At 59.4% G+C, this 21,273-nt stretch overlaps 3 protein-coding genes across 5 annotated transcripts; 2 read left to right on the forward strand and 1 right to left on the reverse strand.

Moving 5' to 3' along the window:
- The first annotated feature begins 339 nt into the window (after window positions 1–339).
- LOC138824215 (protein cornichon homolog 2) lies at window positions 340–6,656 on the forward strand. The gene is made up of 6 exons (XM_070017881.1): window positions 340–695; window positions 4,757–4,825; window positions 5,224–5,271; window positions 5,537–5,649; window positions 5,753–5,896; window positions 6,022–6,656. The coding sequence occupies exons 1-6, from the start codon at window positions 615–617 to the stop codon at window positions 6,047–6,049; spliced, it is 483 nt and encodes a 160-aa protein (XP_069873982.1). The 5' UTR covers window positions 340–614; the 3' UTR covers window positions 6,050–6,656.
- A 584-nt stretch (window positions 6,657–7,240) lies between these two features.
- On the reverse strand, window positions 7,241–11,217 carry LOC138824337 (protein YIF1A). 2 transcript variants are annotated; one of them, XM_070018154.1, is made up of 8 exons: window positions 11,014–11,217; window positions 10,174–10,385; window positions 9,905–10,009; window positions 9,680–9,758; window positions 8,264–8,321; window positions 7,959–8,114; window positions 7,543–7,636; window positions 7,241–7,449 (listed from the first exon to the last, which is right to left on the reverse strand). In XM_070018154.1, exons 1-8 carry the CDS (start codon window positions 11,042–11,044, stop codon window positions 7,303–7,305), a joined length of 882 nt encoding a protein of 293 aa, XP_069874255.1. In that variant the 5' UTR covers window positions 11,045–11,217; the 3' UTR covers window positions 7,241–7,302. The 2 variants fall into 2 exon arrangements, with proteins under 2 accessions (XP_069874255.1, XP_069874256.1); XM_070018155.1 differs by lacking the exon at window positions 11,014–11,217 and adding an exon at window positions 10,487–10,823.
- Window positions 11,218–16,034: 4,817 nt separating this feature from the next.
- Window positions 16,035–19,550, forward strand: LOC138824216 (transmembrane protein 151A). Of its 2 annotated transcripts, none has more exons than XM_070017882.1 (2): window positions 16,035–16,209; window positions 18,171–19,550. In XM_070017882.1, the coding sequence occupies exons 1-2, from the start codon at window positions 16,135–16,137 to the stop codon at window positions 19,500–19,502; spliced, it is 1,407 nt and encodes a 468-aa protein (XP_069873983.1). In that variant the 5' UTR covers window positions 16,035–16,134; the 3' UTR covers window positions 19,503–19,550. The 2 variants fall into 2 exon arrangements, with proteins under 2 accessions (XP_069873983.1, XP_069873984.1); XM_070017883.1 differs by lacking the exon at window positions 16,035–16,209 and adding an exon at window positions 16,733–16,831.
- Window positions 19,551–21,273: the final 1,723 nt, after the last annotated feature.

Consider the following 21,273-nt stretch of genomic DNA (forward strand, 5'->3'; position numbering starts at 1 on the left):
CGCAGGGCACGCGCTTGGCAGGAGCCCGCGAGGCCCTCGGACCTGGCCGTCTCAGCTCCCGTGGCCTCCAGCCAGGTGCCCTGACCGCGGCGGCGCCCGCCGGGCCTCACACCTACAGCCGCCGCCAAGTGGGCGCGGTGTGCGGGCCCGGCCGGACCAAGCGGCGGCCAGCTTGCGTGACGGGTCCAGGTCCACGTGTCCCGAAACTGGGCTTGACGGGGGCGGGGGGCGGGCAGCGCAGGGCCGGGCCGACCCGACAGGCGGCGGGGCGCGGGGCGCACAGAGCCCCAGCCCCGCCCGAGGCCGCTGCGCGCAGCCCCGCCCCCGGCTCCGCCCCGCCGGCTTCGCGGGCTGGAGAGCGAGGGAGCCGCGGGCGAGGGATCGCAGGATGTGCGATCGGGGCCCGGGCAGCCGGCAGCGGACGCGCCCCCCGAGCTCCCCGGCCCGCGCCCCGCGCCCCCCACGGCCCCGCGGCCCCGGTCCCGGCCGGGCCGCCCGCGTCTCCCGAGTCTTGCGGGTCATGTCCGACCGGCCCTGAACGCGGGCCGGGGGGCGTCCCCTTGCGCCCGGACCCCGCGCTGGCGCCCCCCGGGCCGCCGCCAGGCGCGGGGGCCATGGCGTTCACCTTCGCCGCGTTCTGCTACATGCTCACCCTGGTGCTGTGCGCCTCCCTCATCTTCTTTGTCATCTGGCACGTAAGGCTGGGCTCGGGCTGGGGGCGGGGTGGGGGACCAGGGGGCCCACGGGGCAGGAGGGGGCCGGGCCGAGGGGTCTCAGAGCCCCGGGGATACTTGGAGCCTCCACCCCGCCATCCCCTACCCGTGGCCTTTTGTTCGCCCCCATTCACACCCCCTGTAGTCGGCTTCCTTTGCCGGGCCCCCCTTCCTTCCCCGCCCCCGCCTGTCTGTGGGTATGTCAATAGGTCCCTGAACCCCCACTTCTGCCCATTCAGTCGTGGGGTGCAGGGTGGAATTCTGGAATTATTGCTCCTTCTCTTGCTCTCCCCAATCCAGCCGCCCCCGTCTGTCGGTCGGGCAGTCTGTCTGTCTGTCTGCTGCCAACCCCCCCCCCCTTTGTGGGTTTTTCCAGCCAGAGTGATGGTGCCGGTTGCTATAGCAACTGCATCTGTTTACAGGACCCGCACATCTCAGAGCCATTAACCCTTTCCCTGTCCAGCCCCCTTCCTGACCAAGCAAGGAAGGGCTCTAAAGCACCATCAGAAACCTGGACCCCATGTGCTTGCTCACTTTGGATACAACCCCCAGGTTTCCTCTCCACTTTGCCGCTTCCCTCCGCTCCTGCCCCCACATCCTCTTTGTCTTGAGCATCCCCCTCCCCCCCCAGGTCTGCCCTCACCCTAGCCTAGCCTCACACCTGCTTTGGAATGCCCCTGGCTCGCCTCCTCCTGGGTACCCCCCCTCCCCCCCCCCCCCCCCCCCCCCCCCGCTAGAGAGGGTTCCTTTCCCTCCTGAGCCCTCTCCTCAAAAGCCTCCTCTTCCTGCCCCCCTTCACTGCACTATGGAGAAGTACCGGCCTTCTTTGGGGACAGCTCTCCCCTCCCCTCTGAGGCTGCTGCCCCACCAGATGCCCTCCAGGCCTCTGTGCCGCTGCTGTCAGCCTCTGCGCACACCTGCACTCACCTCTGATCCTCCATGCCCTTTGGAGGGGCCTCCTACCTAGCTCCAAGCTCTCTCCCTGTCCCCCTTCCTTCCTTCCTTCTTTCCTTCCTTCCTTCCTCTTTCCTTCTCTCGGTACTTCTCTCTTTTCCCGGAACTTGCTCCCTCTGCTCTTTGCGTCTCCAGAACTCTCCCCATGTCTCTGCCAGTCCCCCGTTCTCTTTAACCAGAATGGGATTCCTTTCGCTCTGCTGCACCCCTACTGTGTGCGGAGCAAGCCCCTGCAGGCACCTCCAAATGGTACACCCCATCTTCAGCCCCATCATTCCCTGCCATGCTTCTCTCTGGGTCTTATTTCTCCCCCTTGCTTGTCTTTCCCTTCTCCCTTCCCCACAGTTTCATGCTGAGCTCTCCGAGTCCTGGGCCTGGGACAGACCTGCAGGGCAGGAGCAGGAAGGCTTCTATCATAGGAATGAAAGGAACTTGGAGGGGGGTGGGGGGCAGCACAGGTCAGACAACACAGGCCAAGCAGCTCCTGGAATCCCAGAAGCAGCCTCCACATACAGTTTTCTGAGGGGGAGTCCCTGGCATCGGGATTCTCAAAGAAGCCCTCCATTAAACAGCTGCATGGACACAGGCTCTGGGTGGCAGCAGGAATCAAGGAGTCGTAAGGAAGGGACTCAGCCCCGCGGATTGCCAGGCTAAGCAGAAGGCCTATGCTTTGGAGTAACACCTGTGTTCATTCAGCAACTACGGGGCACCTACTATGTGTGTGAGGGCCTGTGGAGGGCCTACTACATGAGGCATTGGGCTTGCTCAGCCTTCTTTGGCCGGGTGATCTTAGCAAGGCATTGTTACCAAGCTTGCTTCTTCACCCAGGGGGCTTACAGACTGTGATTTCCAGAGTGAGTCGGCTTGGGGGGGGGGGGCGGGGGGTAGGGATAGGAGATGTGATCCTTCCCTTCAAGGACAGGGCGGGGGGTGGGGGGCAGTGCACATGTGCCATCCCAAACCTGAGTCTAGACCCCACTGGTCGCTAGGCAACCCTGGTAGTGAATGATGCGTGTCAGCTGTCACTGTGGGGGATTGTTTGTTCCGGGGGGAGGGGGGCGCTGAGTCAGCGCCAGGCAGCCTGGGGGGTGGGAGGCCCGACACCCGCTTGCACGCTGGTGGTGCCAGCGCACGCTGGTGGTGCCAGCTCAGGGGCAGACAGACGGCACCCTTCCGCTCCCTGCTGGACCCTGTTGCTGTGCCTAGCAGGCAGGCAGCTGCCCAGATCAATGAGGAGTTGGGGGAGGGGCTCCAGATGGCCCCAGCTCCCTCCAGGAAGCCCATGTTCTTTCCCTCCGAGCCGTCTGGGGTCCGGGATGCTTGGGGGTGGGGGCCTGCTGCCTCATCCTAGGGCTGGAGCTGAAGGGGAGGACCCCAGCAGGCTCCTCTTCTATTCCACCTCCTCCAGGTCATTTGCTAGCTCCTCCCCTGCCCTTGGTCAACCCTTTCATTGGCCCCTCAAACACCTGCTTCTTCAGGGACCCCCCCCCCACCTGTGAGGACACTGTCCTCCAGACACGCACAATGGGGGCACCTTGGGCACCTCTGCCTTCACCTCTCTACCAAGTATGCCCCTTTGGAGCCTGGCTTGAGAGTTCTAGACTACATCTGCTACCGCCCTCCTCACTCAACCACCATGAACTCCTCCCCGGACTCTCCTGCAGTCCTCCACTATGCTAGCCTGCGTATGACAAAGCAGTTAGTACCCCTAACTGAGGGCTACAGTCCTGCTTACCACTAAGTTTTCGGCCTCTATCTCAGCTTGCTCATCTGCAAAACAGAAATGAAAATAACCCAGGCGCCCGTGGCTCACACCTGTAATTCTAGCTACTTCTAGAGGCTGGGATCTGAAAATCATGGTTCAAAGCCAGTCCAGACAGGAAATTCCATGAAACTCGTCTCTAATTAACCAGCAAAAGGCCAGAAATGGAGCTGAAACGAAAGTGGTAGAGCACCGGCCTTAAGGTGAAAAAGTTAAGGGACAGCATCTAGGTCCCGAGCTCAAGCCCCAGCACTGGCACAGGCACACACATACAAAAGAAATGAAACTAATACTAGCAATTAAGTCCTTAGGTTGTTGCAAGCATCCATGAACTTCATTAAGCCCACTGGGTGGGTGTCTCCCTTCGTCTGCCACCTTAAAAGAGGCTAAGACTTGACCTAACAAACGCTGCCTTGCCGTCTCACAGCTCCCAATGGCTCCCCATTATTATTTTTGTCAGCATGGGGCTTGAACTCAGGGCCTGGGTGCTGTGCTGTTCCCTGAGCTCTTTTTTGCTCAAGGCTAGCTAGAGCTCTACCACTATGAGTCACAGCTCACATCCAGTTCTCTGGGAGTTAATTAGAGGTAAGAGTCTCATGAACTTTTCCTGCCCAGGCTGGCTTTGATCCATGATCTCAAATCTCAGCCTCCTGAGTAGCTAGGATTACAGGCGTGAGCCACCGGTGCTCAGCTTCCCATTACTTTTGTGTTAAAGTCTAAGCATTGGGTCTGGCTTCAGAGGGAATCCATGTGAAGTCTGCTGGTATTGCCACCCCACCTTGAGTTGTCTTTCCCAGTCTCCTCACAACCAAACTCCATGAACGCACAGCTTCCTGAATGTTCTTTCAATCCTTGTGCCTTTGTATCTGCTGTTCCTACTGCTTAGACTAATTTTCTTCCATTGTTCACCAAACACCTACTCAAAGTCAGTTTGAACCCTTCCACCCCGGAAAGGGGTCTGCCTGTACCCCACAGCCCCGATCACCTGGAATGTAGTTCTGAGTTCTCCTCCCCCAATCCTGACAGGAAATATGTCCCCAGCCTCTAGGGAGGTAAGTCTCCAGTACTCAGCACAGGGCCCAGTGGAGAGGAGACCGTGTCTTGGGCTGTGTAGGAAATTAATAGAGCAGACATGGTCCAAAACTAGGCAGTAGGACGTAAGATTCCATTCTAGACTGTTGAGTGACCTTGGCCCAGGCTCTGCCCCTCCCTGGGCTTCATTTTTTCCACTTTGCAACAAGCTCCATTTGACCCCACATATAAAGGACTGGTACTGGAAGCCATCGGCTCCTACTCCCACCCTGATGGGTATACACCCCTTCCCCAGATCATAGCCTTTGATGAACTGCGGACCGACTTCAAGAACCCCATCGACCAGGGGAACCCAGCGCGGGCAGTAAGTGATACATGTGCTGTGCAGAGGTGTGTCCGTCCGTCTGTCTTTTCATCTGTGGCGGGAAGGGTGGGAATGGGGTTGAGGAAGGCAGGGGGGTGGTTTGCCATGTGGGGGACTGATGGCCCAGCCCCTTACCCTCTGTCCCCGCCCCCAGTAAACACCTGGCTCGGGCTCTGGGCTTGGGTTCCTCCTGATGGGGCGGCCGTTGCCAGGCTCTGGGCCGTTGCCATAGAGACGCGGGTGAAGGCCCCTCCATGGCGACGGTCGTCATGGGGACAGCGCGGCTGCTTCCCTGCAGAGAATGCTCTGGCGCCCCCTGGCGGCTACACGGGGGCGGTGGAGGTGCCCAGCGCCTGGTCCTCCGCCACTCCCATCATGGCCCTTTCCTTCCCCCACAGCGCGAGCGTTTAAAAAACATCGAACGCATCTGCTGCCTCCTGAGGAAGGTCAGTGTGAGGGAGGGGGGCAAGAGGCTCTCAGCCGGCGCTGCCCCCACACCGTGGACCACAGCCTCTTCTTTGGGGACTGTTTGATCCACCCTGCCACCTGGGAGGTCATGGGAGGCCAGAGGCCTTTCAGTCCCGAGTTCCTGCTGGGCTGGTCACCGCCCCCATCCCCACCCCGACCCCCAAATCCCAGTTCCCCTCTGCCATTGAAGCCTTGGTCTGCCCTGGCCCCTGACCGCTGACTTTTCCCCCTCATTCCCCCCAGCTGGTGGTCCCAGAATACTCCATCCATGGCCTCTTCTGTCTGATGTTTCTGTGTGCAGCAGAGTGGGTGACCCTAGGCCTCAACATCCCCCTCCTCTTCTACCACCTCTGGAGGTGAGGGCAGCAGATGCTTGGGAAGACAGATGGAGGTGGGGGGCAGGATGAAGGCCAGGCCGCAGAGGCCTGCGGGCACTCAGGCCTTCTCCCCGCCCTCCAGGTACTTCCACCGTCCCGCGGATGGCTCTGAGGTCATGTATGATGCGGTCTCCATCATGAATGCTGACATCCTCAACTACTGCCAGAAGGAGTCCTGGTGCAAACTCGCCTTCTACCTGCTCTCCTTCTTCTATTACCTGTACAGGTGAGGCTCCAGCCTCCAGCCAGGCCAGGGGTGTCTCAATCCCTGGAGGACTGAGGACGGCCAGGGTGTGGGTGGGAGGCTGGCCGCGCTTGCGGGCTCAGGCTCACTGCCTTGTCTTTCCACAGTATGGTTTATACGTTGGTGAGTTTCTAAGGGGGAAGCCGGCCAGGGAGCGAGCCCAGAACGGACCGGACGCCTGTGCACCCCCAGCCCTGCCCCTGGCCACAGAGGCCTCAGCCCCGGGGACTGAGGGGCACTGGTGCCTCCAGCTTCCCCATTCCCCAAACTGCTGCTGCGGGGACCCCCCCGCCTTCAGATCCTTTCCCCTCAGACTAGGGCCAGGCGGAGCTCTAAACAGGGGCAGGGGCTTCTCTGCCAGCCCTCATTCAGGCATGGCAGTCAGTCCTGGAAGGAGTGGGACTTCCGGCCTTGTTCATTTCAGGGGAAACTTGGGCTCTGCCACCGAAGCGGAGCTTGACCCTGGAAATTCTGGGCTGCCCCTACCTATCAACCCCTCCCCTGAGGCTCTCCCTACCGGTGGGGGAGCATCTGCACTGGGAATGAGCAGGCTCAACAGGGGGCAGCCCCACCCCTAGTCTGCCCTCCCCCCTCCCCCCCAGGCTCTCTCTAGCTCCTTGTCTCTACTTGCCCCAACCCCAACCCACCCTGTCTCTTGGACCCATTTTCTATGTTGCCTGGAGGAGTCCGGCACCCCTTCCCCGGCCATTTGTGACAAAATATGAATAAACTACTGCAAACACATGGGCCCAGCTCTGTGGGGGGCAGCTGGACAAAAATGTGGGTGAGACAGGAGACTGTGGAGGGAAGAGCCCAAGCTAAACCCCTAGCATAGCCGCCCTGTCTGCCCAGGTTGCCTTATAAGTTGGCAAGTCTCTGAGGAGGAAGCTGGCCGCAACAGGGCTCAGAACAGGCTGTGAAATGCTTCTATTTGGCTTTTTTTTTTTTTTTTTTTCTGTTGGTTGTGGGGCTTGAACTCTGGGCCTGGGCGCTGTCCCTCAGCTCTTCAGCTCAAGGCTAGTGTTCTACTACTTGAGCCACAGAACCACTTTTGGTTTTTTGGCGATGAGTCTCATGGCCTTTCCTGCCTGGGCTGGCTTTGAACCGAGATCCTAAGATCCTGAGTAACTAGGATTATAGGCCTGAGCCACCAGCTCCCTGCTCCATTTGCCTTTCAAGGCAATATCAAGGTCACCATCTCCAGGAAGTCCTCCCCAGGCCCACTTTCCTCCTAGATGTCTCCAAACCAGATGCTCTGAGCAATGCACAGCCTCAGAGGTGTCTCCAACCCCCGCCACAGGTCCCAGGAAAAGGAGTCCAAACAAGTCAAGGAAACCAAATCCAAATCTTCAATGTATAGAAAAATCAGTGCTATCTGGGGCCAAGGGTCACCGGACCAATTGGAAAGTCAGCCAGTATATGATGAGGGGCTGAAAGGCTGCGGCTCCCAGTGTCAGGTAGAGTTGGAGACGTTGCCGAGGGGCTGGGCCCCCCATGTCATCAGAGCCCAGGGCTGCTGTCCGCAAGGAGCGCACCTAGAAGAAAGGAGCTCTGAGGCTGGGGGGGGAGGGGGGCAGGCCTTGTCCAGTTCCGCCCCCGGTGAGGTGGGAGGGGCAGCCCAGACTCACTATGAAGTACATGAGCGCAGAGGAGGTCCAGGCCAGGGCCACATAGTAGCCATCACTGCCGAACAGCAGCCCCGTGAGCACACTGAGGATCATTCTGTGAGAGGAGGGTCAGGCTGTGAGCCCAGGGCCCAGGCCTGAGGACACCCCCACCTTCCAGGTCTGGGGCAGCCTCCATGCCACCCATGGCCATGGCCCTTCTCTCCCTAGCTGTCCCCAGAGGCACAAAGCCAGGACTCAACCCCAGGACAGGGATTTCTCCTCGGGTGACTGTCACACATCCACAATCTCCCGAAGGTCACAGAGACTGCTGGAAACAACCAGCCCTCTAACAGTAGCGCTAGAGGCTGAGGTGGGAAGTGGCGGGGGAGGAGAGGCTGCAGGGTAGCACGGCCCTGCCCCCGTACCACAGCACTCACCCCACATATTTGTACCCACTGTAGGCCAGCAGGTGGAAGGCGCTCAGGTCGCTGCGCACAGTGGCCAGGTAGAGGCCCAGGAGCAAGGCCAGCACCTCCATCACCATCCACACCAGTGCTGTGCTGGCAAACAGGCCCAGCACCTCGGGTGAGAACCTGTGGTGGTGAAAGGACAGGTCAGAACCAGCCATCCTGTGGCCGGGGAGAGGTGAGCGGCCAGGCAGCAGGGTGAACGGAGCTTGCCCTGGATTCCCTAGGGAGGTGAGGAGCTAAAAGCAGGAGGGAGTGGACAGGGAGGTACTGACCTTTTCTGAATGCCCAGTGCCATTCCAGCCAGCAGTACATAGGTGATGAAGGCCATTGCTGCCAAGAGTCACAGGGAGATAATCAGCCTGGCTTCCCCTTGCCAGGCAATCAGGGCCACTGACACCCCAGCTACCCCCGGACTTCCCTTCCCTCCCCGCATAGTTCCAACATAGGCCTAACTTCTACACTCTGCTCCCAAGGACCTTGCCTGGGATATACGAATCCTATCTGTCCTCTCTGGCTACATGCCACCTGATCCATTGTCCAAGACTACTAGCTGCCTCAACCCACCCCACCCTCTGCCCCTGTGCTAGGAACCTTATCAGAGCTTCCTGCTGGGTCTCAGAAACTGCACCGTGAGCCAAGGCCATTGCTCATCCTACACAGGAACCAACCTGATTGCTAACAAGACTAGGACAAAAACAAAAAAGAAAGTTCAGTGGACAAGCCAGAGTCCAGAACTCTGGAGCTGATGTCCCCGAAGCCAGCAACTCTAAATCTGGCCACACTGGCTGTGGTGAACTCCAAGTTTAAGTAGTTTTCATAAGCTCAGTACCAGTGGGAGCTGGACTGCAGCAGGGATTTAATCCCTCCACCCCCCACCCCCCCACACACACGTCACACACCTGTGAAACAGACTGATGCATCTACCAGAGGGCACAGTGTCTAAAATGTGGCTTAGTGGCAGAGTGCTTGCCTAGCCTATATGAAACCCTGGGTTCGATTCCTCAGTATCACATACACAGAAAAAGCCAGAAGTGGTTCTGTGGCTCAAGTGGTACAGTGCTAGCCTTGAACAAAAGAAGCTCAGGGACTGGCCAAAAAAAAAAAAAAAAATCAGGAAGCTGACTCTGCCACCTGTTAGCTATGTTAGTGAAGTCTCAGACTTGGCTACAACATACAGCATGGGAAAGCCAGGACCATCCTCACACAGTGGCTACAAAGGGCTCATGAATGAATGATGGAAGAACCTGGGCAGACCACCCTCCCTGAGGCTGGAGAGAGGTGCCACAGCAGTAGGGTGTGGGGGTGCCGAAGCAGGCCTCACAAGACAGACCCTAACAAGGCCAGCAGCTTCCTGTGCTAGGACACCCATCACCTCCCTGTGAGTCCTACCTTAATGAAGTATGCAAGAACCAACCTAAAATGCCCCAGCTGAAGAGGTAGCAAGGTAAAGAAGGACTTGGTCCAAATAAGGTCACAAAAGAATGATGTAGGGACACTGAAGGTACATCCAGGAAGTTCTTTCCTTTATTGGTGATTTGGTCTGCCTGGTGTCTAACAACCAGTGCACATGAAAAGCACCAGGTCTATTTGGATCCACCATGGAGTCTCTTCCTGATCGTGGCTCAAGGCAAAGGTCCCCTCCCGACAACCACCCCCCGCAATGTCCCCATCCCAGACCAGGGACTCACTGGGAATATAGAGATCAGGGGCATTGAGGTCTTGCCGCGGAGGCAGAGGCATGTCTCGACTGTACTGCACTTCCCAGTTCTGGCAGTAGCAGAGGCGGCCAGGTTAGCAGGAACAGAGGAGGGAAAAAAAGGAGAGAAAAGAGGCTGAGGTCTGGGTGCTAGGATATGAGTGGGAAAAGGGACAAGGGAGACCTGTCAGCTCACCTCATCTGACAGGAAGCTCACCTGGTGTGTGTAAGGGAAGACCAGTAGCCCTAGCTTCTTGGCCACATAGGCTGTGTCCACGGCGAAAAAATACTTGAGTTTGTTCACAGACACAAAACGGTGCAGCTGGAAGGGAAAAGAGGAGGCTGGGGGCAAGCTGCATGCACAGTGTCAAGATACTCCTCTAGGTGCTCCCTCCCGGAGGGCTAACTGGAGAATCAGGTGGAATTCCCTGAGACTCCAGCCCTAGCCAGAAATCCTGCCACCCTTTCCCTGGGGGCAGACCACACCTCCTTGTGCACCATGTCCTTCCCATGGGATGCAATGGAACTGCCGTAAGCCACAGCCATGTTAGCCATTGGATCCCCGAGCAAGTGGTTGACATTGAACGCCACATCGGCTCTTGGGGCTGGATATCCCCCTAGCTGGTTGGAATAACCACCACTTGTGTCATCAAAGAGAGGAGGAGGATCTGGAGCTGTTCGGGCTCTGTGCTTGGAACCTGTGAATGTAGAGGTATCAAGGTAATGACAGAAATACCCAACAACCGCACAAACCACTTCTTTTCCTGGAAAAGCAGCTATGCATAGGTTCTGGGCCTACCAAACGATCAGTGAAGGAAAGCCAGGCTGGAAGAGGGACAATCTTCTTTCCAGAAATCCTTTATGATATGCAGACAAAAGAAGGGCTGCCTATCTGGGGTTCCTGGGTGGCCTCTCAAGGGGGACTGATCTCTAAGCCGAACTGTGGAGAGTGAGTAGGTGGCTAAGTGGAAATAATTAGAAATGTGTCCCTGCTTAAACAAGGGTAAGAAGGACGACGGCTGGCTACTGGAGGCCTTGAGCAGGGTCTGGGTCGCTGCCAGGGTCGCGACAGGGGGAAAGGCAGCTCTGGAGATGAGACCCGTTCGTGCCCAGGTTGGACACGGAGATCCCAGCTGTCAATCTCGGTTCTGGCCAGGAAGGGCGAAGTCCGAGACGCGTGGCAGCTTCGCGGGGCCAGAGCCCGAGTGACAACCCCGCCCTGGACAGCGGTCACGGTCGCCCCTCTCCAGCCGGGTGAGAGAACCGCGCCGCCGACTCTGGTCCCACAGGCCGGGCCGCACCCCGTCCACCCCGCACCTCACGCACCGTGGGCTCCGTAACCCGAGTGATAAGCCATGGTCGCGACGCTCACTCTCCCCAAGAGCCGCTGCGCTGCCTCGTGAGTGCAAATACTAATCAGACGGCCGCTCCTCTCCCCGCGCACGGATCGAAGTTACCGGGCAGCCCGACACGTCCCCCGGCTGGCCGGTTGTGGCCGCCATGTCCGCGACGTCATCCTCTGCCGCCTGCCATTGGCTTTCCCGAGGCAACGGTTCAGCCTTTCCCTCTTCTAATTGGCTAATGGCGAGCTCTCGCCAACGCGGATTTGACAGTCGTAACTTCCGGAAGGCGAACAGGCGGAGCTATTCAAACTGATCTCTGATTGGACAAGGAATGTGCTAATTCGAGGCAGGGGAAGCTGATAGGTGGGACGGTGTTGGGAGTTATTTCCGTGTCTGCGCAGTGGGCCACTTGACTCTCGCCCTGCCACGACTACAGCAAAAGACTCGGCGAGAGAACTGAGAGCTGCAGAGGGAACCAGGCTCTGCGCTTCGGTCGTGGGATGTCCTTCAAGAGGAGTGGGGCGTTCGGGCTGTCCAATCCGCGCTTTCGGGGCTCCTGGCCCTTCCTCTCCCTCCTCCCATTTCCTCTCTCGTCTCCCATTTCACCCAATCCTGGAGCGGAGTCGCGGCCCGCCAGGGACCCCTAGTGGGAGCCGGTCCGGGCCGTGACCGCGCGGCCCCGAGTTCTCCGAACGCTGACTCCGCCCCCCGCCTCTCGCTCCTGGCGAAGCGGGTGCTGTCCGCTTTTTCGGGTGCTGAAAATGTCCAGTATCCGCCTACGTCCTGCAGACCCGCGCGCGCGGCCCGTGCGGGAGGGACTGGGGTCGCGATACTGGCCAGCGCGTGCAGACCCAGAAGATCCCAAGTGCTGAGTGGTATACATGGGGCAGGATCTTGCACCGTGGCTTTCCTGTCGACTCTCTGGCGGCCCAGCCGGCTTAGAGCCTGATGCATATCCTGAAACGGCAGCCGTAACTAACTGCTGCGTCACCGCTGCTCCAGTGATCTTCCCGAAATGAAGCCCCCAGCCTCACTCCTAATCCCAGGCTTCCTTTTCCTCCATCCAGGTTCTAGTCAGAACCATCTCTCACCTTCCACCCTACCCCCCAGAATCTGTCTTCAAGGCTCCCTCGCAAAGACCTTCAGGCGCTACTTTCTAGAGCGGACTTTAGGTCTTCACAGGCCTCGCAGAGACCACGTACTTCAACTGATCGTCCTGTTCCGCAGGACCTTCCTGCTTCCTATTCCTCACACTTTGAGCACATGACCCGACCACTGTGCCTTTGACAGTTCTCTCTGCTTGGAATGACCTCCCCCTCATAGTCACTATTCTAAAGCTAGACCAACTGGTCAAGTCTGTAATCCTAGCTACTCCTAAGGCTGAGATTTGAGGATTGGTTCAAAGCCAGCCCAAATAGGAAAGTCTCTTATCTCCAATTAACTAGAAATAAGAAAGACTTAGCTCCAATTAAAGAACAAAAAGCCAGAAATGGAGCTGTGGCTTCAGTGGTAGCACTGAAGGGACAGGACCCATGCCCTGAGCCCCAGTTCTAGCACAAAATAAATTTTTGTTTATAAGGAATATTTTTGTTTTTAAAATTGTTACTATAAAGGTGATGTACACTCCCCCATCGTATAAGCCCTGCTTTCACTGTGTTTGATGTTGATATAATTTGTGGAGGGGAAGGGAAAAAACAAATTGTTTAAATTGGGTTACAGGTGGACCCATTACAACAATGAGATGTACAAGAAGTTATGTCAAGGGCTGGGCGCTGATGGCTACTCAGGAGGCTGAGATCTGAGGATCACGGTTCAAAGCCAGCCCGGGCAAGAAAGACTGTGAGACTCCTATCTCCAATAAACCACCAGAAAACCGGAAGTGGCGCTGTAGCTCAAGTGGTAGAGCACTCGCCTTGAGCTGAAGAGCTAAAGGACAGTGCCCAGGCCCAGAGTTCAAACCCCATGACCGACAAAAAAAAAAAAAGTTATGTCAAGGGCTGGGAAGGTGGCTCAGTGGTAAAGCACTTGCCTTGCATGCATGAGGCTCTGGGTTCAATTCCTTAGCACCACATAAGCAAAAAGAAAAAAGCCGGAAATGGCGCTAGCCTTGAGCTGAAGAGCTGAGGGACAGCGCCCAGGCCCAGAGTTCAGGCCCCACGACCGGACCCCGCCCCCCAAAAAAGAAGTTATGTCAAAAAACGAACTTGGGGGGGTTAGGGGGATGGAGAGGGGAAGGGATGGTAGGGGAAACAAAGGAGGCAACAATGCTTGATAAGAAATGTACTCACGGGCTGGGAAGGTGGCTCAGTGGTAGAGCGCTTGCCTTGCATGCATGAGGCCCTGGGTTCGATTCCTCAGCACCACACAAGAAAAAAGAAAAAAGCTGGAAGTGGCGCTGTGGCTCAAGTGGTAGAGCGCTAGCCTTGAGCTGAAGAGCTGAGGGACAGCGCCCAGGCCCAGAGTTCAGGCCCCAGGACCAGACCCCCCCCAAAAAAAAGAAATGTACTCACTATCTTCCCCATGTAATTGTAACCCCTCTGTATGGTATTTTCACAATTAAAAAAAAAAAGTATTTTAAGTCAAAAAAAAATAAAGGTGATGTACAGCCAGACACTGGTGGCTCACGCCTGTAATCCTAGCTACTCAGGAGGCTGAGATCTGAGGATAGTGTTTCGAAGCCAGCCTGGGCAGGAAAGACTGAGATTCTTACCTATATAAACCACTCAGAAAATGGGAAGTGGCACTGTGGCTCAAGTGGTAGAGCGCTCACCTTGAGCTAAAGAGCTCAGGGACAGCGTCCAGGCCCAAAGTTCAAGCCCCACAAACAACAAAAGATGTACAGAGAGCTTAAGAGTGCATTTCTTTTGGACAATATCACCCCTTCCCTCACTCTTCTCCCAGTTTTTTGCTCCCATCCCCACCCATAAGTTGTATAGTTCATTTTCTTTTTTCTTTTTGCCAGTCCTGGGGCTTGAACTCAGGGCCTGGGCACCGTCCCTGAGCTTCTTTTGCTCAAGGCTAGCACTCTACCATTTGAGCCATAGCACCTCTTCTGGCTTTTTCTGTGTATGTGGTACTGAGGAATTGAACCCAGGGTTTCATGCATGCAAGGGAAGCAATCTTGCACTAAGCCACATTCCCAGCCCTACTATATATAGTTCATTTTCAACATAATGTCTAGTGAGTACCACTGCTGCATTTGTCCACCCACCATCCCTCTATTTCTGTGACCCCCCTTGCCCTCCCAAAGACAGATAAACAAAAAGAAAAACAAAACAAACAAAAACAATGAAGAAAATCCCTCTTATTTCCATTTCCTGGAGTTCATTTCAATTTTGTTTTCATGTCCTCAGGCTTGAACTCAGGGCCTGGGTGCTGTTCCTGAGCATCTTTTTTTATTTTTTGGTCGGTCGTGAGGCTTGAACTCTGGGCTTCGGCGCTGTCCTTGCGCTCTTCAGCTCAAGGCAAGAGCTCTACCACTTGAGCCACAGCACCACTTCCGGCTTTCTAGTGGTTTATTGGAGATAAGAGTCTCGGGGCTGGGAAGGTGGCTCAGTGGTAGAGCACTTGCCTTGCATGCCTGAGGCCCTGGGTTCAATTCCTCAGCACCACGTAAGCAAAAAGAAAAAAGCCGGAAGTGGCACTGTGGCTCAAGTGGTAGAACGCTAGCCTTGAGGTGAAGGGCTGAGGGACAGCGCCCAGGCCCAGAGTTCAGGCCCCACGACCGGACCCAAAAAAAAAAAAAAAGAGTCTCATTTCCTGGCAGGCTGGCTTTGAACTGTGGTCCTCAGATCTCAGCCTCCTGAGTAGCTAAGATTACAGGCTTGAGCCACCGGCGCCCGGCTTGTCCCTGAGCTTCTTCTGCTCAAGGATAGCACTCTATCACTTGAGCCACAGCTTTTTTTTTTTTTTAAGAGTCAGTTTTAAGATTAATAAAAGGAGCATTCCTGGTGCTGGTGGCTCACTTCTGTAATCCTAGCTAGTCAAGAAACACTGAGATCTGAAGATCCTGATTGGAAGCCAGCCCAGGCAGGAAAGTCTGAGACTCTTATTGCCAATTAAATCACAGAAAAAGCTGGAAGTGGCGCTGTGGCTCAAATGGTAGAATGCCAGCCTTGAGCAAAAGGAGCTCAGCGACAGTGCCCAGGCCCAGAAGCAGCAAACAAACGAACAAGGAGTGGAGTCTTGGGCCTAACTTGACGGGGTGGCAAGTACAGCCTGGACTCTAACCAGATAAAACACAGGGCCCATATGTTTTCCCAGTGCCAACCACAGTAGTTACATAGTGAAGACACTCAATAAATAAAAACAAATAACAGACGAAACCCAGGGCTGGTGCTGTCCTCTCTGTAACTGTTATACCATATTAAACCAAACGGTCTTTGAGTTGCCTTTTGGGATAAAACCCAGACCCAGGTCCAAGGAGGGGTCGGTCCTGGAGCCTTGGGTTCCTTGGAGAGGACTCATCCACGCTGGTCAGATCCCGTTCTCCTGCGCGGCCTTCCTGGGTTTGAGAACTGAACCCAACATCTTTGTCCATCACCAGCTCTCAGATGGAAACACCGAGTTGGCGGTAAGGGTCAAAGGTTATGCAGAGTTGGATTCCCCCTGTGTCCTGGCCCCAGCCTGCCTTCCCTCGGCGAGCCCAGCCCCGGTGTTTGGGGTAGGGTGCGGGGCTGGGGGGGGGGCTGGCTCTGGGCCCAGCCCTTAGAGATGGGGCCGGGCCGGCGCCGCCCACCTGGGCGTTCACCCTGTGGCACCGCGGGAAGAGCCAGGACTCACCCAAGGGCGCCGGGGCGAGGGCGGCGGGGGGGTCGCCTCGGTGTCCCGCGGGCGGCCGGGGCCGAGCGCTCCGGGGCGGGGCCCCCGCGGTGCCAGGCGCGGCCGGCGGCGCCGCCGGTGCCGCGGGGGCGGGGTCAGCGGAGGGCGGGGCGCCGGGCACCGCGGCCGCCAACGCCGCCGCCGCGCCGGGGCTGGGGCTGGGCGCACTCCTCCGCGGCCGCCGAGCCGAGCGGACGCCCTTCGGGGCCGCGCCGCAGCCCTCCGCGTCCCCCCCTATCATGCCCCGGGCCCGGGCCGGGGCCGTCCGAGCAGCCAGGACACCATGCCCGAGGGCGGCGGCGTGGACGGCGGGGAGGCGCCCGCGCTCATCCCGGACGGCGAGCCGCTGCGGGAGGAGGTACCGGCGGGCGCCGCGGGACGGGGCCGGAGTGGGGCGCAGCGGACGAGGGGAGGGGGCGACCCCCGCGAGGGGTCCCGGCCGTCGCCCCTACGGCAATGACGTCATTGGGAGCCCGCCTTCTGGCCGGGGGCCCGAACCCGGGGACCCGCGTGGGGCAGGGGATGGGGCGGCTGGCTAGAGATGTGGGGGCGATCCTGTCCCCTCCGCTCCCCTCCCCCAGCCATCCCCGGCCGTCCGGTGACGTCAGAGCCCGGCCCCCACGCGGCCCCGTTCCGGGATGCCGCCCCCCCCCACGCCCGGGGCGGCGGGGTGAAGCCCCCGGCCCGGCCCTCACGAGGTGCGGGCGGTGCCTGCAATGCAGCAGCGGCGGCGGCGGCGGCGGCGGCGGCGGCGGAGGGCCCGGGGTGGGGGAGGGCGGAGGGCGGAGGGCGGGGCGGCCTCCAGGTGAGGACTGCTGGCTCACCGCGGGTTGGCACCCCCCCCCGACCCCTCCTCAGCCGTCGCTGGGGAGATCTGCAGGGCTGTGGGGCTCTGTGTCGCAGGGTAGTGAGGGGGCCTGTGTGAGGTGTGTGTGAGAATGCGGGCCTGTGTGTTCCCCACCTTGGGAACCTCACCTCAGGTGAGGCTCTAGCAGATTCCTTGGCTTGGGTCTTCACCCAAGTGGTGTGTGTGTGTGTGCGCGCGCGCGCGTGCGTGTGTGTGCGCACATGCCTGTGTGTTCTGTCATGGATGCTGTGGACGTGGGTGTCTGGTTGCTGTCAGCCTGGGGAGTGTGCACGGGTCAGGTGAGAGTCAGGTGTGTCTCCTGGCTTCAGGAAGATGTAATATGGAGGTGCGTGTGTGCGCACACGCGTGCATGCACACACCTTATGGTGTAAAGGCTTGTGCTCCTGGGACGGGGCAGGGTCAAGTGCCTCTCTGATGAGCAGGCAGTGTGCTGGTGTGTTGGGGGCGGGGATCGGTGGTTGGGTACACCTGCGGTTTGGAGGACCCCTGTGTTCCTCTGGGGTCTGGGTAGCACCTTGGACAAGGTCTTCTCTTCTTGAGCCCTTCAAGGCCTGGTGGGACTGGATAAGAGAAAATGGCCTCTTAGCTATCTCTACTGTTTTTACCACCTCCCCTCCCCCACGCACCCTTCCCTTCCCTCTTTCTTCCCACTCTCTTCTCTCCCCATAGACATAAGAGGGTGAAGAGGCAGGGCTAGCGGCCCTGCCACGGAGGGTGTGCCAAGTCCTCTGGGCCAGAGAGTGGCCCGGCTGCCCAGCAGCTGTGTGCCCCCCCCCCTGCACAGCACAGATGGGGAGGGGAGGGTGGCCCTCCATCTGCTCCCCATCCCAAGACTCACACCTCCGCGCCCAGCGCTCCCCCTTTTCCACTGACTTCGCAGTGTCTCCCAAGTCTCCTGTTGTCCATAGTGGAACAAGGGGCCAGAGGGCAAGCATAAGATGTTTATTCCCAGGGCCAGAGCCTCCCACACAACCATGCAGGGTACAGGTGAGGAAACTGGGAGTTTCCTCAAACTGCCCAAGTCACTGTCATGCAGGAGCCGGCACTGGGCCCTGGGCAGCCTGGCTCCAGCTCCTTAAAGCCCCTGTGGTCCAACTCTTGGGCCTCTCCCCTCCCTGGCCTCCCAGACCACAGCAAGGATCAGGAGATTCCATCCAGAGACGGTGGGGACATGGCCCATTTGGCGCAGCAAATCAGGAAGCACCAGAGCTCAGTTTCTCAGGAGCTAGGTGCAGGTGCTGTCCTCTGGTGGGGATGGGTCTCTGTGTCCTGAGAGACGGCAGGGCATGTGGGTGGAGGGTGGGCTTGGGGTGGGTGGCATCACTCGGAGCTATGGCTAGCAACGAGAGGCTCGGTGCCTCGGGCCCTGTTGACCCCAGTTTCCGCGGGGCACCAGGTCCTTCAGCGGCCCCGTCCTCACCGCGGTCCCCTCTCTCTGCCACCCCCTGCAGCAGCGGCCCCTGAAGCCGACCCTGGGGAGCTCCCTGTGCCGCGAGTCGCACTGGAAGTGCCTGCTGCTCACGCTGCTCATCCACGCCTGCGGGGCCGTGGTGGCCTGGTGCCGCCTGACCACCGTGCCGCGGCTGGTGCTGGGCCCGGAGGCGGCCTTGGCGCGCGGGGCCGGGGGCCCACCCCCCACCTACCCGGCCAGCCCCTGCTCCGATGGCTACCTGTACATCCCGCTGGCCTTCGTCTCCCTCCTCTACCTCCTCTACCTGGCCGAGTGCTGGCACTGCCACGTGCGGTCGTGCCAGGCGCCGCGCACCGACGCGGGCACGGTGCTGGCGCTGATCCGCCGGCTGCAGCAGGCGCCGCCGTGCGTGTGGTGGAAGGCCACGAGCTACCACTACGTGCGGCGCACGCGCCAGATCACGCGCTACCGCAACGGCGACGCCTACACCACCACGCAGGTGTACCACGAGCGCGCCGACAGCCGCACGGCGCGCGGCGAGTTCGACTACTCGGCGCACGGCGTCCGCGACGTGTCCAAGGAGCTGGTGGGGCTGGCGGAGCACGCGGCCACGCGGCTGCGCTTCACCAAGTGCTTCAGCTTCGGCAGCGCCGAGGCCGAGGCGTCGTACCTCACGCAGCGCGCGCGCTTCTTCGGCGCCCACGAGGGCCTGGACGACTACCTGGAGGCGCGCGAGGGCATGCACCTGAAGGACGTGGACTTCCGCGAGTCGCTGCTGGTCTTCGCCGACCCGCGCCGGCCGCCGTGGTACGCGCGCGCCTGGGTCTTCTGGCTCGTGTCGGCCGCCACGCTGTCGTGGCCGCTGCGCGTCGTGGCCGCCTGCGGCACGGCCCACGTCCACTACCAGGTGGAGAAGCTGTTCGGGGCCGGCTCGCCTCCGCCGGGCGCCGCGCCCAGTGCGCCGCCCCTGTCCCGCGTGGCCACGGTGGACTTCACCGAGCTCGAGTGGCACATCTGCTCCAACCGCCAGCTGGTGCCCAGCTACTCGGAGGCGGTGGTGATGGGCGCGGGCGCGGGCGCCTACCTGCGCGGCTGCCAGCGCTGCCGCCGGTCGGTCAGCAGCAACTCGCTGCCCCCGGCCCGGCCCAGCGGGCCCCGCCTGCCCTTCAGCCGCAGCCGCCTGTCGCTAGGCGCCGGCGGCCGGGCCACGCCGGGCGTCTTCCGCAGCCTGAGTGGGGGCCCGCTGGGCCGCCGCGGGGAGGACACGGAGCCCCTGGAAAGCCCCCCGTGCTACGAGGACGCCCTCTACTTCCCCGTGCTCATCGTGCACGGGGACAGCGGCTGCCGGGGGGACGGGCAGGGCGCCCGCTGACGTCCCTCGGCCTCCCCAACCCCCGCCGCCCCGGGGCGATCCTTCCAGACACACGGGAGGGTGGAGGGGGAGTGGGGGGGGGAGCAGCCCGCCGCGCCGCACAGAGGGTGGGGGTGGGGTCCCCAGGCTAACACACGCTACTTGGGGTGAGGTTGGAGCCTGTGAACTGTCCCCCCAGCTGGGCTCCTCTGGGACGGAGCTGTGATGGCATGAGATCTGGTTTGGGGCCCTCTTGCCCTTGGCAAAGGAGAAGAAGCGTCCAGAAAAAATGGAGTGGGGGTCGCGGGGAGTCCTGGGAACGGCTGTCACCTGCAGCTGAGGGCTGCCTGGAGGCCACTTTGGGGCCCTGAACAACTCAGAAGCACACACAGATGGGTTAGTTTGGCCTGTCCCGATCCGGCGAGCTGGAGCTGGCTCAGGTGATCAGAAGCTCGGCCCTAACCCCTGCCCTGCCAGGTGCCAGGGGGTCACGAGCCTCTGGTCCAGCCTCCTCCTTGGGAGCCTGGTTCTTGGGACATAGCTTTGCCCACCCCACCCACACTGTTCCCTTCCCCCCAGCTCCCCTGAGACCCAAAGTCTCCAACACCCCAGCACTTTCCTAGGTGTTCCTGCCTCTCCGTGTCCTTGTCTGCCACTGTCCGCCATGCACACATCCCGGGCGTGACCCACACCCTCGCCCCAGGTTTCTCTGCTTTTCACCTTCCTGACCATCCATGGGACTTAGGGCCAAGGGGCATCCGAGGGGCCTGACCCCGGCCACGGCTTCTTGGACGATGCCCTTGCCTTCCCTGGAAACTCCTGCTACTCCCATCCATGGAGCCTGGCTAGGGGACACAGCCCCTCCCCAGGGAGGAGAGAAGAGTCCCTCCTTTCCCTTCCAACTGGGGCTCCACCCCCTCTCAGGGGCTGGCGGGGGAGGGAGGAGGCAGAGAAGATGCAGATTCAATAAATATATGAAATGGAAGGCTTCCTGCGGTGCTGATTGCTGGTTCTGAGGCCACCCCTGCAGGTAGGATGGGGGAGCAGGGCTGGGTGCCGGGAGGGGACTGAGGTTGGGACCAGAGAAGTAGAGAAGGACTCTCGCTGCTCTGCATGACCTGCAGAGACTCACTTCGGTGTTTCAGTTTGTTGGTTGGTGGGCATGGGGCCCTGGGCCTCCTGGGTTCCTACCACTAATCTACTCAGCTTTTAGATGCCTGTAGCTACAGATCTACTGAACCCGAAGATCTGGGCCTGGGTCCCTCCCATGGTACCGTTCTTCCAGCCAGGTGTTTGGTCTGCGGGGAGAGCATTGTGGCCTGTGACTCAAATTCAGTGTCCTCACGGATGCCAATGCAGCCTGGGGGATGGGTGCTGAGCAGGTTGGGGGACATAAAGCTGGAAATAGCCCCAAATCAGGGCAAGGCAGCAGGGATCCAAAGAAAGAACAGGGGCAAAGGAAAGGCTTCACTAAGGGAGCTCAGAAAGGTACATGGGCCAGCCAGGTGGCTCATGCCTGTAATCCAAGCTACTCAAGAGGTTGTAATCTGAGGATTGTGGTTCAAAGCTAGCCCGGGCAGGAATGTCCTTGAGACTCTTACATCGCCAATTTTTTTTTTTTTTTTTGTCGGTTGTGTGGCTTGAACTCTGGGCTTGGGTGCTGTCCCTGTGCTCTTCAGCTCAAGGTGAGCGCTCTACCACTTGAGCCACAGCGTTACTTCCTATATCGCCAATTTTCTAAGAGGCTGAAAATGGAGCTCTGGCTCAAGTAGTAGGTCATTAGCCTTGAACA

Source organism: Dipodomys merriami, unplaced genomic scaffold (genome assembly GCF_024711535.1).
Source record: "Dipodomys merriami isolate MVZ:Mamm:240054 unplaced genomic scaffold, mDipMer1.0.p SCAF_128, whole genome shotgun sequence".
Taxonomy (NCBI): Eukaryota; Metazoa; Chordata; class Mammalia; order Rodentia; family Heteromyidae; genus Dipodomys; species Dipodomys merriami.

Bases quoted from the DNA above. Each gene is read 5' to 3' on its own strand.
- LOC138824216 (XM_070017882.1), top strand. From the start codon at position 16,135: ATGCCCGAGGGCGGCGGCGTGGACGGCGGGGAGGCGCCCGCGCTCATC. The intron at 16,210-18,170 runs GTACCGGCGGGC...CACCCCCTGCAG, and splicing joins GCGAGCCGCTGCGGGAGGAG to CAGCGGCCCCTGAAGCCGAC.
- LOC138824337 (XM_070018154.1), bottom strand. From the start codon at position 11,044: ATGGCTTATCACTCGGGTTACGGAGCCCACG. The intron at 10,010-10,173 runs GTGTGGTCTGCC...TTTCCCTTCCAG, and splicing joins AGGACATGGTGCACAAGGAG to CTGCACCGTTTTGTGTCTGT. The intron at 7,450-7,542 runs GTGAGTCTGGGC...CCTTTCTTCTAG, and splicing joins CTGCGCTCATGTACTTCATA to GTGCGCTCCTTGCGGACAGC.
- LOC138824215 (XM_070017881.1), top strand. From the start codon at position 615: ATGGCGTTCACCTTCGCCGCGTTCTGCTACATGCTCACCCTGGTGCTG. The intron at 696-4,756 runs GTAAGGCTGGGC...CCCCTTCCCCAG, and splicing joins TCTTCTTTGTCATCTGGCAC to ATCATAGCCTTTGATGAACT. The intron at 5,650-5,752 runs GTGAGGGCAGCA...CCCGCCCTCCAG, and splicing joins CTCTTCTACCACCTCTGGAG to GTACTTCCACCGTCCCGCGG.